Source organism: Toxorhynchites rutilus, chromosome 2, assembly GCF_029784135.1.
Source record: "Toxorhynchites rutilus septentrionalis strain SRP chromosome 2, ASM2978413v1, whole genome shotgun sequence".
Taxonomy (NCBI): Eukaryota; Metazoa; Arthropoda; class Insecta; order Diptera; family Culicidae; genus Toxorhynchites; species Toxorhynchites rutilus.
In genome coordinates, this window is record NC_073745.1 from 14,332,929 (window position 1) to 14,347,957 (window position 15,029).

Below are 15,029 nucleotides of genomic sequence, written 5' to 3' on the forward strand. Positions count from 1 at the left end.
AGCCTTTTTTTTTGAGCGATTGTCAAATTATGTGGGATCCGACGTGAACATAATTTTCGCACAACTAAGTGTTCATGTAAAATCGCATATATGCTGGTGGAACTAATGCTTAGGGATGCCTCAATCTCACAATAGGTTTCATGACGATCTTGCTTAATCATTTCGTGCACAGCATCGATGTTTTCTGGCACTACAGTCGATTTTGGACGACCTTCACGAAACTCGTCGGACAGCGAACTACGACCACGATTGAATTCACTATATCAGCGATACACAGTGGGTTTTGATGGAGCTTCATCGCCAAAAGTCAAATTAAGTTGATTGACGCACTCTTGTTGTGATAATCCACGTCGAAAGTCGTAAAAAATCATCGCACGAAAATGTTCACGATTCAGTTCCATTTTTTTGCCGACACCAAACTTTCAACTTAATATAAAATAAACAAATAGCGTCCGTATGACAAAATGTTCTGAGTACGTATATCGTCAAAAATGTCAAACTTTACGATGGAACCGTCAGATGGACTCACATGACATCAGTGTTGCCAATTCCCGAAATATAAATAGTGACCCTCGTATAATGATAATGACGAAGATACTGAAGATGAGCGGACCTAAGTGGCATGCCAGAAGAGATGGCATCCCTCGCGATTCGTCAAATATGACAGCTCTAATTTGGCGATGTAGTCCGGAAGGCCTGCGTATTTTATTTTATCAACAACAATCGGCTGTGGAAGTTTGTTGAACGTTTTGGAGAAATTTATATAGACAGCAACATCCAGTTTTCCTTTTTCAAGCTTCCTAGTCAGTCCTTGGACAAACGTTATCAAGTTCGTAGTTGTTGACCGTCTTTCATTAATCCATGTTGTCTAACTGTTATAACATGTCGAAAAGAGCGACAATAAGCGATCAGTTTAGTATTGAGATCGGGCAGTAATTTGCGACATTGTGGATGTCAACGCTTTTGTGGAATTTGGAATAGACCATACAGTGACTCAAATCCGTAATCGTACTCCACCATGCAGATCTCCTTTCCTTTATTTCGAAAGTCGAAAACAAGCTTTCGGAACATTCTATTTAAATAAAGTTATATGGCGAATGTATGTGCTAATGTATGAAAATTGACTCAAACTCATAATCGTACGCTGGTTGAAATCTCAACTCGATTTCGAAGACGTTGGCCAATTTCCCAATTCCATCATTAGTATGGTACCCTTTTTTCATCGCAACTATCTTTAGTTTTTAGCCTTATCTACGAGTTTTTTGATGTATTCGGAAGAAATATTTATCAATTTTTTTAAAAACAATAATTTCCAGAAATTTGGTGGTTTCTGAATTTCCTACACAGATAGCTTCCTTAGTTTTTTACTGGGATTGATGTCGGAAGATTGTTGAGGAATATTAATAACTTTTGAGTAATTTTTATGTAACCATGTGCGAACTTCATATGTCTTGAGCTCTAGGTCATTGTCTATGCAAAACTTGAATCCTCGTTTGCATCACATTTTGTTGACACTTTGCTTCATATTTTCCTTCAGGATGTTTACGTAAACATTCTGATCCTTTACACCATCGATAAAAACCAAATTGAGCAAACAAAAATGTGTAATGTGCCTGGGAAGGGCAGCTTGAATGCCTGAGCACAGAGGGATAAACAGTATCTCAGCAAAAAAGAATCATTAACTCCAATTTGAATATTCCAAACAGCATCAATGTCTTACTGGTAAGATTATTTCCGTAGATGGGTCCTAGTTTAATATTTTTGTCTCCGATGGTTATAGTTTCGTATGGAGGAAGCCAACGATGAATTAAACGCAAAAAAATCTGAAGGCAACGTTTAAACATGGTGGTGGTGGAGGGATGGTATGAGAGTGCATGTATGAGCAATTTGGTTTTCATCGATGGTGTATTGGATCAGAATGTTTTCTTGAACATTCTGAAAGAAAATATGAAGCAAAGTGTCAACAAAATGTGATGGAATCGAGGAGACAAGTTTTGTCAAGACAGTGACCCAGAGCTAAAGGCATATAAAGTTCGCACATTACATTACTCAAAAGTTATTGACATTCCTCCACAATCTTCCGACATCAATTCCAGTTAAAAACTGAGGAAGTTATCTATGTAGGAAATTTAGAATCCATGAAATTTCTCAAAATAACGATTTTAAAAACCACTCGATGAAAAAACTGATAAATATCCCTTTCGAATACATAAAAAAACTCGTAGATAAGGCCAAAGACAGTTAAAGACAGTTGCAATGAACAAGGGATACCATACTAATGATGGAATTCGGGAACTGGCCAACGCCTTCGAAATCGAGTAGAGAATTCAACCAGCGTACGATTATGAGTTTGAGTCAATTTTCATACATTAGCACATACATTCGCAATTTTCAGAGATATAAAAACCATTATTCTGAAAACAGATAGCAAACCTTTTGACTCTCATATGTCACTATAACTTTATTTAAATATAATGTTCCGAAAGCTTGTTTTCAACTTTCAAAAGAAGGGAAAAGAGATCTGCATGGTGGAGTACGATTCCGGATTTGAGTCACTGTATATCATCATCACGAAAAAACGCTGTAGAAAATTACCTAGTTGACCGTTCCTTTTAAAACTTTCAGACAAAAAAATATAACCCATTAGTAAGGTTTTGGCATAAAGAGTGTGTCACATCAAATTGCATCACGGAAAAAACGCTGTAGAAATTCGCCCAGTAGACCGATCCTTTTGAAAATTTTAGACAGTAAAATAAAAACTATTAAACAACTTTTGGCATTTTCTTTTTATTCATACTTCGAACCCAAGCCCGTATGCTCGCACCTTCCTCTTTACCCCGTCCATAAGGTTCTGTACAACGTCAGGTTGTAGTTTTCTTGAACAGAAATCCATTTTCTCTTGAAGTCCGCCTCCGATTTGACAACTTTTGGGTTCTTCCGGAGGGCCTGCTTCATAATCGCCCAATATTTCTCTATTGGGCGAAGCTCCGGCGCGTTGGGCGGGTACATTTCCTTTGGCACGAAGGTGACCCCGTTGGCTTCGTACCACTCCAACACGTCCTTTGAATAGTGGCACGAAGCGAGATCCGGCCAGAAGATGGTCGGGCCCTCGTGCTGCTTCAATAGTGGTAGTAAGCGCTTCTGTAGGCACTCCTTAAGGTAAACCTGCCCGTTTACCGTGCCGGTCATCACGAAGGGAGCGCTCCGCTTTCCGCAAGAGCAGATCGCTTGCCACACCATGTACTTTTTGGCAAACTTGGATAGTTTCTGCTTGCGAATCTCCTCCGGAACGCTGAATTTGTCCTCTGCGGAGAAGAACAACAGGCCCGGCAGCTGACGAAAGTCCGCTTTGACGTAGGTTTCGTCGTCCATTACCAGGCAATGCGGCTTCGTCAGCATTCCGGTGTACAGCTTCCGGGCTCGCGTCTTCCCCACCATGTTTTGCCTTTCGTCGCGGTTAGGAGCCTTCTGAACCTTGTATGTACGCAGGCCCTCCCGCTGCTTGGTCCGCTGGACGAATGAACTTGACGAATTCAGCTTATTGGCGATATCCCGGACCGAACTTCTCGGATCACGTCTAAACTGCTTAACTACGCGCTTGTGATCTTTTTCACTGACGGAGCATCCATTTTTGCCGTTCTTCACCTTCCGGTCGATGGTTAGGTTCTCGAAGTATCGTTTTAGTACTCTGCTGACCGTGGATTGGACGATTCCCAGCATCTTACCGATGTCCCGATGTGACAACTCCGGATTCTCGAAATGAGTGCACAGTATTAATTCACGACGCTCTTTTTCGTTCGACGACATTTTTCCAAATTTACGAAAAATTGACAGTGAAGCATGGCCAACGTGATCTATACACTCTTATCTGATTATAAGCGAAAGCTGAAGATATAATTCCTATAAATTAAATTTCTACATCTTTTGAAAAGCGGCACGAAGCTAGATCCGGCTAGAAAATCGTAGGGCCCTCGTGCTGTTTCAACAGAGGAACCAGACACTTCTGTAGACACTTCTTGAGGTAGATCTGCCCGTTTACAGTCCCGGTAGTCACGAATGGCGCGCTCCGTTTGCCACATGAGCAGATCTAAATCATGCATTTCTTGGCAAACTTCCTCCGATGATGAGACAACGAGGTTTCGTCGGAATCTGAGTACACAGTTTCAGGGCCCGTGACTTTCCTATCGCATTTTGCCGATCGTCACGATTCGGAGCCTTCTGCACTTTGTGCGTATTCAGTCTTTCCCGGTCGTTGTCTCTCTGAATGAAAAACTTGGACAGATTCAACTTTTAGGCCACATCCTTGATCGAAGCATTGGTATTCCGCTTAGACGCTTTCACGACACGATCACTAATATAACATTAATTTTGACCGCATTTCTCCTTCCGTTCGACTCTCAGAGTTTCTGAGTAACGTTTATTCACACGAATTACCGTTGACTGCACGATTCCGAGTTGTTTTCCGATGTCCCAATGAGAGAGTTGAGAAAATTCCAGAGAATATTGTGTAAAATAAATCTCGATTTAGCTTTTCGGGGGACGCCATATCTTTGGTAAGCGATCTAGTGCGGGTCTTCAGACGGGCTGATAATGCCATCTGTAGAGGAAGACGGGGTAAGACCGCCCCTCTAAGAAAACCAATTTTCACCTAAACGTCCTTTAGGATTTCCCCTTTTTGTTGTGCTACATATCATTGAGTATATTATAATCTACTACTAAAAAGGTGTAACTGTTGATTGTATAACTTTTTCGGCGTTTTTTCATTAATTTGATAAAAATGATAAAAAAACACTTCTTATTTTGCTGACGGGGTAAGAAGGGCCACCCGCAGGGTAGACGGAGCGATACTATTTTTAAACAGTTTAGTCTAGTAAAAATAACAGGAACAGTGTTGTCTGAGGTACTAAATGTTTAGGGTTGTTCATAAACTACACACAAACTTCTGAAAAGACTATGTGCAGAGCTTTCAAAAAAATTCTTAAAAAAATTACCAAATTATCGGACGATCTACGGATCTACGGATCTACGTGGATCTAAAATCTCTCAAAATATGTTCACGTGAAGTCTTAATGACCCCGAAGTAGGTATTTCTGGTTCCGATTCGATATGTTGATATCACAACGCTTTTACCCCGTCGAAAATGGTGCGTCTATCCCCCAGAGCACCTTTTGCATTATTTTGCACTTTACACGCATTTTATATTATATTTTACATACCTTTTCATGCAGGCAGAACCGGAACAATCCACTGAAGACTGGGATACTGGCAACTACCGGAATATACAGTTTTTGCTGGAGAAATCCTTATTACGGTTACCTTGAAAATTCCCAGTTTCATATTAGCGGTTATAAGCACGGTGTCGACCGAGCGACGAAAAGTGCTGGAATATTACCCCGCCTTGCCCCCCGCAGGCAGCATTGCCTATAATTTCAACTATAGTTATTGGAAGATAACCTGAACTGAGTGAAACGGCATCACTAGCGTTTGCTTTTTCTCTTTCACGCTGAAGTGTCATTCGAATAAACAACTGAGAGCGGAGTGAACGGAAGAAATTTTTGAAAGCAAGTAATTTTCACAATAAACAAGAATATTCTAACTTCAACCATTTTTCTCCTTCGTATTTTAGCTGAATTCAAAACAATATTTGTTTATACTCTCGTAATTTGGTGGCTACGAAATAAAAGAAATTAGTAGACTTGACATTTTTCTTGTGATCCTGCCAATGACTGCCGTGACGATGCCGCTATTCTGGCTATGTTGTTGTGAAAATATTCTGCCTTACACCTCGAGAGTCTTGTACGGAACTATGAATGCATTTAGAAGTAATGGAAACTACATAATTCAAATGAGGTATTATTAGGCATTACTCGGCGGATTTGAGTTGCGTATCGTCAATCAAGTCTCTCAGAAACAGTTAAACATGTTCTTCATTTGTGGAAACAAAAAATAGGTTGAATCGGCAACAAGCATAAATCAATGGTAACATCAATAAAATATATTCAATGAAAGGATGAACTGACGTGTATTTGATTTCAGAATAGACCGCATTGTTTCCGTCACCACCCAAATTTCAATTTGAACTATTTCGTCAGTTGCCGATATCACCATTTTAGCGAAAGCATTACATGGCCCTATATGTCAGATGCCCGAAAAGGATAAAGGGTGTGTCACATCAAATTGCATCACGGAAAAAACGCTGTAGAAATTTAATTTTTAGGAATTATATCTTCAGCTTTCGCTTATAATCAGATAAGAGTGTATAGATCACGTTGGCCATGCTTCACTGTAAATTTTTCGTAAATTTGGAAAAATGTCGTCGAACGAAAAAGAGCGTCGTGAATTAATCCTGCGCACTCATTTCGAGAATCCGGAGTTGTCACATCGGGACATCGGTAAGATTCTGGGAATCGTCCAATCCACGGTCAGCAGAGTACTAAAACGATACTTCGAGAACCTAACCATCGACCGGAAGGTGAAGAACGGCAAAAATGGATGCTCCGTCAGTGAAAAAGATCACAAGCGCGTAGTTAAGCAGTTTAGACGTGATCCGAGAAGTTCGGTCCGGGATGTCGCCAATAAGCTGAATTCGTCAAGTTCATTCGTCCAGCGGACCAAGCATCGGGAGGGCCTGCGTACATACAAGGTTCAGAAGGCTCCTAACCGCGACGAAAGGCAAAACTGCCGGGCCTGTTGTTCTTCTCCGCAGAGGACAAATTCAGCGTTCCGGAGGAGATTCGCAAGCAGAAACTATCCAAGTTTGCCAAAAAGTACATGGTGTGGCAAGCGATATGCTCTTGCGGAAAGCGGAGCGCCCCCTTCGTGATGACCGGCACGGTAAACGGGCAGGTATACCTTAAGGAGTAAGCACGAGGGCCCGACCATCTTCTGGCCGGATCTCGCTTCGTGCCACTATTCAAAGGACGTGTTGGAGTGGTACGAAGCCAACGGGGTCACCTTCGTGCCAAAGGAAATGAACCCGCCCAACGCGCCGGAGCTTCGCCCAATAGAGAAAACGATTGGGCGATTATGAAGTAGGCCCTCCGGAAGAACCCAAAAGTTGTCAAATCGGAGGCGGACTTCAAGAGAAAATGGATTTCTGTTAAAAAAAAACTAAAACCTGACGTTGTACAGAACCTTATGGACGGGGTAAAGAGGAAGGTGCGAGCATACGGGCTTGGGCTCGAAGTATGAATAAAAAGAAAATGCCAAAAGTTGTTTAATAGTTTTTATTTTACTGTCTAAAATTTTCAAAAGGATCGGTCTACTGGGCGGATTTCTACAGCGTTTTTTCCGTGATGCAATTTGATGTGACACACCCTTTATTTTCAGTAATATTCATTTATAAAATGTTTTAGAACCAATTTATGAATACATTTATATTTCAGTGTGAATCTATCTCGTCCAAGTCAGAAAAGAATTACATGAGTATTGTACTGGATGAAATCGCTTGGACTATAATTTTGAAATCAGTATACTGCAAATTTTCAAACCATGTTCCAACATTTTATTGTGTATTGTGTATATCATAGTATAGGCATATTGCTAGTGATAGTATCAGTATAAATATGTAGAAAGGTAAGTTAGAAATAAAATTATTCAATGTGGATCTACTTTGTTTTCTTATATTCAGTTTCAAGAATAATGTAACGGTAACGGTCGAGCAGTTTTGCAGTCGTTCGACGTTGTGCCAGATTGGCACAATGTTGGCTCGTAATTAGTTGTCAAATACGAAGGATGGGTCGATAAAATCATTTCAAAATGGCACGATTTCGGCACCATTGTCGACACCATTTTCTGGGACCAATTCGGTACAACAAAGTAGAGTGGGTTAGATCGCTTGCAACCGCAATAGACGAAAACTTTGTTTTGTTTACAATGTTGATATTCCGTGCGCTCAAGTGTTGCAAGGTGTTTCGAAATGACAAAAGTATGCTATTAATGCTTCTTGCGTAGCATATTTGCCAAAATACTGAGAATTTATAAAACTAGAAGTGGTCCGTCTTACCCCGCCGGACGGTCTTACCCCGTCTTCCCCTACACCATCATGTCGAGGGATATGGGGGAAATTGTTCGTTGTTATAGACGCTGCTGAAGAAGAGAGCGAAGTGCTTTGCAGACTCATATTAATTGATAGCTTGGCAATCACTATAAAGGATATCCGAGGGAGCTCCCTGGTTATGCTTGTTAATCTTGGGTCAAGAACGAAAACGGGACGTGTGGTTGACCTGCGGACGATTAATATAGCTCCGGAATGTAGAAGATCTCTCATTTCCCACACTGAAAAGATAGCTTGTTTTCCATAGACTGAATCATGAACTAGTGTTCAAACGTCTGTTGCGAGTTGTCCCCAACTCTGCACCACCGAAGGCACTTGTTAGGAATATTCCTAAGCGGTACCAGTTCAGCTATTAGTGTTTGGGGACTTAAAAGAAGAGGCTTTAATCGGACCTATTGAAAGAAGGAGTTCCCAATCCCCAGCTTCGTTGAATGGCCCGACATCACATTATTTGACATCGTAATAAAGAGCATTGTTAGGGCCTTCATCTTTCAGAAAAGGAGAAGCGTTACACGTTACAACGGATAGTCCTTGACGTGTGTCCATCTCAAGCAGCGCATTTGGAGGTTCCAAAATCTGAATTTAAGGGTATGTTTCACAAATACGTAAGCTAGTGGGGAGATAGTAGCTCTGAGATAATCCAGAATCGATAGTCGATTGCGTCAGTATCATATCATGAAAATGTATTGTATTTATCCCCATCATGCTTCAGTAACACTAAATTTCAGTAAAAACACTAAGCAATTGTTAAGCTGTAAAAATAACAAAAAGTAAATTGATGGAAAAATAGTTGTGGGAGCTTTCCCGTAAAGTTTCATTCTACTTAGCAGCATTAATCGAGTGATTTATTCCGGATGGTGAGCAAACAGAAGTTTTACTAGTCGAATTCACCTGTTCCGTTATCAATTTAGCAGAAAAGGCTAATGTCTCCCCCTGGGCCTCCGATCTAGAGTGCTCCGTGCTTTTACTTTTTTGCCCCGCCATGATTACCATCTGATGGGTTTGGTTAATGAATTTCCATTTTCGTCTCGAATGAGATTATAAACTATGACACAGACAGGCAGGGCACGGTCGCTGGTGGAGGATGGGCGAGCTTATTTCTCGTTCGCATAAAGCCATTAATTTGATGGTTGATTGATGCTTCGGCCTCCCCAAGGGGGGGGGGGCGTATTATTTAATTGTTTATTTTGGAAAAAAGCTTTTCAATTAAAACTCACTGGGGTATTTCCGAAGGTATAATGATTTTAATAAACGCTATCACTGATGAAATTTTAATGTGCCGACTATTAACAATAATTATGTCGATGCGTATGTGTGAGTATGTGTTCCAACTAGTGATTATAGGAGATCTTTCATGGTTCAGTAGTGCACTTATCAATTGAACTCAGAGAATCTTCGTCAACTATATTCTCATCGAGAATTGCCTGATCGGTTGTTGGAACATCTGAAAAATATAACAAATTAGCTTCTCTTGTTTAGTTTCAGTTCATTACATTCGGAGTGACTTTACATTTACACTCGTATGAGTGTTCGATACCTCTCCGACTAAGATATTTAATCAGTGCAGCGATTGAAGTGACGGAAATAATTCCTCCAATAACGATTAACACGACCAATAAAGTGTGATCTTGGTCCTGTACGACAGCACACTGACACATCTCTGGGCCGATGCAGCACTCACTGTTACAGTTTTCACAAACCGGTTCACATATTTGTGTCACGTTAGATAATTCGTAACCATCCAAACATTCACAATCCTCTGGAGCTATGCATCTCCCGTTCGAACACGATTTACAGCTTGGTGAACAGAAGTAGATGCTTTCCTGGTTGTCGTAACCATCCTTGCACGAACATAGTAATTCTAAACAGGTTCCCGTCTGAACGGAGCACTTGTTTTCGCATATCGAACTGCACGAGTTCGTCTCATCTATCTCGAAACCTGGATTGCATTGGCAAGTATTCGGACCTACACAAGTGCCATTAGTGCAATCATCACACACAGGACTGCAGTGTCCATTCTTTCCGGATTCATGACCATCCAAGCAGCGATATTCTCCCGGTGCAATGCAGATGGTATTATTAGGAAGCTCCTCGCAGACTGGATCACAATGAACTAGGCCTTCTCTTTCAATCTGATGGAAGCCGTCGTCGCAAAGGCACTTACCAGGATCTGTACACGTTCCAAAGGTACAATTTAACTTGCCAGGATCACAAAACGGAACGCAGTTCGCTTGATTCGTCATAATGAAACCAGTGTTGCAACTGCAAACATTCGGAGTGGAACAGTATCCATTAAGGCATGTGGTGTTACAGATTGGGTCACAAAAGGTAGCGTTTCTTGCGAAATATCCGGAATGACAAGCACAAGTGTTTGGGGCGATACAATCTGCATTTCTACAATCAGATAGACAAATCGGACTGCACTTAAGAATACCTGAATTGGTATCCTCAATGAGGTCATATCCATCACGGCATTCGCAAGTGTCCACATCAGTGCAGTTGCCGATGTTACAGTCTACTACCTCAGGGTTGCAGAAAAAAGTGCAGAGGTCAGGATTGTCCGGAGTTTTTTGATAACCTTTGTCACATCGACATTCGTTCGGAGCTACACAATAGGAATTCTCACAGGGCGGGTCACAAATTGGTTCGCATTCGTGCGAACTTCCAGCCGTCGGCTGAAAACCGGAATTACATTGGCAAGTACCTTGTGGCCCGCAGGTTCCGTTAATGCAACTCGGATCGCACTTGGACAGACAGGCCAAGCGTAAATCGGCGGTTTGTTGTAGTGTGAATCCCTCGTTGCAACGCAATACATTCGGTGCGATGCACTTTCCGTTGTGGAGATTTACAAATTGTCGATCACAGTATGGTTCACACAGACTACCGTTGATACTATGATATCCATTCATACACAGACACTCATTTGGTTTGACACAGTCGCTGTTTTCACATGGTGGATCACATAGAGGGGAGCAGATATGTGACTCATTCCTGCTCTCGAAACCTTCCATACAAATACACTGTCCAGGCTCACTGCAAACGCCATTCACACATCCTGGAACACACTCTGGAACGCAACGATGGTCTTGCATTCTATACCCAGGCAAACACTCGCACCTATTCGGACCCGTACATCTTCCTTTGGAGCAATCTAACCAACTTGAATCACACACCGAAATACACGTGAACGGATCAGATCTTGATAACTCGTAACCGATTAGACATTCACACACGTTACGCCCTGCACAGATACCATTGACGCAAGATCGATCACACTTTGGGGTACACACAGTACCGTTCTTCAGCCCATAACTCACGAGCTGCTCGTTGAAATAAAACCCCGGCTGACATACACACTCATTCCGCTCGTTGCAAATCCCATTCACGCAGGGATCCTTGCACTTGGGCACACAGAATCCGGCCTCGTTCATCTCGAAGCCAGCGTTGCAGATGCACTGATTCGGGGCAACGCAATTCCCATTGGAGCAGTTCACGCAATCCGGAACGCATTTTCCGTTCCTCATGGAGTAGCCCGCACTGCAGGTGCAGGTTTCCGGTTTGATGCAACGTCCATTTTCACAGCCACTTGTGCAGACGGGAATGCACTCCGAGTTCTTGCTGTAGTAACCCTCGCAACAGGTCGGTTTCCGTCGGATTTCGTAGTCCAACTGTGAAGAGGAAAAAATGCTTTAGTAAAATCCTGAGCCGAACCGAACGATGTTCTACTAGCTACGTAGCAATTATTCTGGGCGCAACTGGTCTTAACGGAAGTACGCTGCGAGCGCCAGCCACAATAGTAGGTAAATGGCACATCCTTCTGCTCAATCGTGGTCACAACTTTGGACGTTGGAATTCTACGTAGAAGAAAAAGGCAATTTTTGAGAACCCTGTCTTTGCGGATGAAGATGAACTTACTTTTCATCAATCCAGCAAAGCTTTCCACAAGCTATTTCCACTAGCATAAGCGCTCGCAAAAGGAACCACAGCTTATTGCAATTCGTCATCTTGCTGACTCGATGACGGGTGAATTAGAAATGTGATTGTAAGCAGAATTTTTCATTGCACAAGTTATGCCCTTTCGAACGTCCCGACGATAAATGGACGCCCTGAGACGTTTATCAGACGTTGTGAGAAATTTATCAATTCCCGTTTTATTTTATTGCAATTAAAATTGCATTGACTAATCGCGTTAGCACTCGACTGCAGCTATGCTTGGTAACAATTATTTCAATCATACTTACTAGACACTGATTGGTCCCACAGTCAACCGACGCTAGCTTTCTATACTTCTTCCCGAAACAGTAATATTCCACGGAAACTGATTGCTCGCTGGAGACACGTACAGATTTCACGAATGGTTCTCTGGAATTTCGAAATATGTGTATTGTTCTATGCAATTGTTTAAAATTTCGCAAAACTTACAAGTATTTCTCGTCACACATTTCCCCTAACACTATCCCCAGCATCAGGGGATTCAAAAAGGCGAACCATCTCAATTGACTGTTGGCCAACATTATATGTACACGACTAGATAAGGAGTTGATTTAATTTCAATGCGTACTTTACAACGGTTGAATTGCTTCTGACCATGTTTTTTCAGATGATTTATCACAGTCTGGTGCTTTACTTTGCGTTTTGTTTTGGCTCTACAACTGATAAAACTTCGATATGGAATGCAGCTGAGAAGTACTGAAGTACTGAAAATATTCTCATGTCGTGATCGGCGTCCTTTGTGCAATTTCTTCGTAGTTTATTTTTGACCATTTAGGTCGAGTTGGGGGTTGCGACGTGTCGCTGGTGTAGGAGTACAGTTTGGGGTTGCGTGTGTGGGTGTGCAAAACTGGACCAAGTTACTATGAATGAGTCAGTGAAAAGAACATTTATTTTCATTGATTGGACTGACTCATAGGGGGTGACTTTGTTTCCTGCGTAAGAATTACTTATTTTTTATTCCTAGATGAAATACATGACTTATCTACGAAGTTAGTTATGCAAACACTAACACAGAATGTGTTTCATGCTACATTTCGAAATTGGGCTTCTGATATCAAAATCGAACGCTTCACACATATTATCAAAACAGGAATGTAGGCACAGAGGGTTTTTATATCCATAATTAGTACGATGTAATTCAGTACTTAGTATAGCCATAAGTTCTATTAGTCATTTGAAAATTCATAACACGAGAAAAAAATTAGATAAACGGTTAAATCTTTCATTTAACATTTAAGGCAAAATTATTCACAGAGTCGTAAACGTTTGAATATATAGTCAATCGCTGCATGGATTGCTGCAAGTGGAAGATGCAAGAAGTGCTATCTTCTTGATAGAATTCTTTGATGATTGCAAATTTCGATTAGAATGCGCACAGAAACGCTCCTCCAACTTAGATCAAAATGAATAATCCAGTGGATTGAGCTCTGGGCAACCAAATGGCCAATTATTTGTGAAGATAAAGTCTGATATGTTTGCCGCTTGCCATGTTTTTGAACCGTTTTAGAGATGTTTTTATCGCATCGATCCAATTGATATTGTTCCAATCTGGGCGTCAATAAATGGATCACACATCGCAGGTGCGCACTAAGCTGTAAATTCTCACGCAAACACGACTTGTGCTGCGTTTGGAAACATTCATTTCGACTGCTAAACGCTTTTGTTTGCCAACAGGATTACGCCGAACGCGTTCACGAACGGCATGGATGCGCCTCTCTCTTGGTTTAGTTTACACATCAGCTGTTTCGGTGTATGGAACATAAATCGTTCATAATTAGAAAGCGTTTTGAGCAGCTTGAAGACCTGTTTTGCCGACTTCCCGCACATTGCCACTCAGCTTAGTAATAGTGGAGAAGGAACATCACACATCACGGTTGCTGTGTTACCACTTTCTTCCGCTTCAAATTTCTTCTGGTTCAGCAACACAGGGTAATCTTATTCGTTTGTCAAAAGATCATTTATGTACAGATGTGAACATACAGATGTGAACAGATTGTGCGAATTCCTCGATATAAATAAAGTCTTCTATAAATTTCGGTACGGTTTCAGGTGAGGCTGTAGTATAACAACAGCAGTCACTGAGCTTGTAGACGAAATCATTAGTGGTATTGATCGAAAGATGATGGTTGGCGCACACTTTTTAGACCTTAAAAAAGCCTTTGACACAATCGATCATAATATACTATTGAATAAGCTGAACACTTACGGAATCCGAGGTGTAGCTAATGATTTAGTGCGCAGTTACTTAACTGGTAGGCAGCAATATGTTGCAGTAAACAATGCCAAAAGCATATTGTGTTCCATAAATATAGGGGTACCTCAAGGCAGCAATATTGGACCCCTGTTACTTTTGTTGTATGTGAACGACATTGGCAGTCTACCTCTAAAAGGGACTGCAAAACTGTTTGCTGACGATACAGCACTATTTTACCCAAGCCCGGATCCGGGAACCAGAGTGTCACATATATAGAGTATGATCTGGCTCTCCTTGTGGATTGCTTTCAGGCAAATCTATTGTCACTCAAACTGGCGAACACCAAATACATGTTTTTCCATTCACCTAGAAAGAAAATAACAACATGTCCTGATCCCCAGATATCAAATGTATCCATCGAAAGGGTGCATAGCTTCAAATATCTGGGGGTCATTCTAGATTCAATCTCAATCGAATATTTCACTTGAAGTACATGTGGCATTGCAATTAACACAACCATCCGGAAAAAAGAGTGCAAATGATTATAGGTCGCTTCTAGCCATCAGTGTTTGGCTTGTTTTGCAACGAAAAATCATAGCTAACTTTACCAACGTTAATCTGTTAGGACAGCGTCCAAACGATCTGCATTTGGACAGCGTCTGAATTGTACAAATATTAATCCATCTCATGTTCACTTCACGATGAAACCCAATATTGCCGCATATTTTCAGCTGTACTGAAGAAGTGAAAAACCATTATCGGCCTCAAGGAGTCACTGAAAACGAA

General features: G+C 41.4%; 1 protein-coding gene across 2 annotated transcripts; it reads right to left on the minus strand.

The window, feature by feature from the left end:
- Positions 1 to 8,539: 8,539 nt before the first annotated feature.
- LOC129767250 (multiple epidermal growth factor-like domains protein 11) lies at positions 8,540 to 12,633 on the minus strand. Of its 2 annotated transcripts, none has more exons than XM_055767946.1 (4): positions 12,479 to 12,633; positions 12,298 to 12,418; positions 9,567 to 11,724; positions 8,540 to 9,500 (listed from the first exon to the last, which is right to left on the minus strand). In XM_055767946.1, exons 1-4 carry the CDS (start codon positions 12,568 to 12,570, stop codon positions 9,409 to 9,411), a joined length of 2,463 nt encoding a protein of 820 aa, XP_055623921.1. In that variant the 5' UTR covers positions 12,571 to 12,633; the 3' UTR covers positions 8,540 to 9,408. The 2 variants fall into 2 exon arrangements, with proteins under 2 accessions (XP_055623921.1, XP_055623922.1); XM_055767947.1 differs by lacking the exons at positions 12,298 to 12,418; positions 12,479 to 12,633 and adding exons at positions 11,790 to 11,910; positions 11,972 to 12,127.
- Positions 12,634 to 15,029: the final 2,396 nt, after the last annotated feature.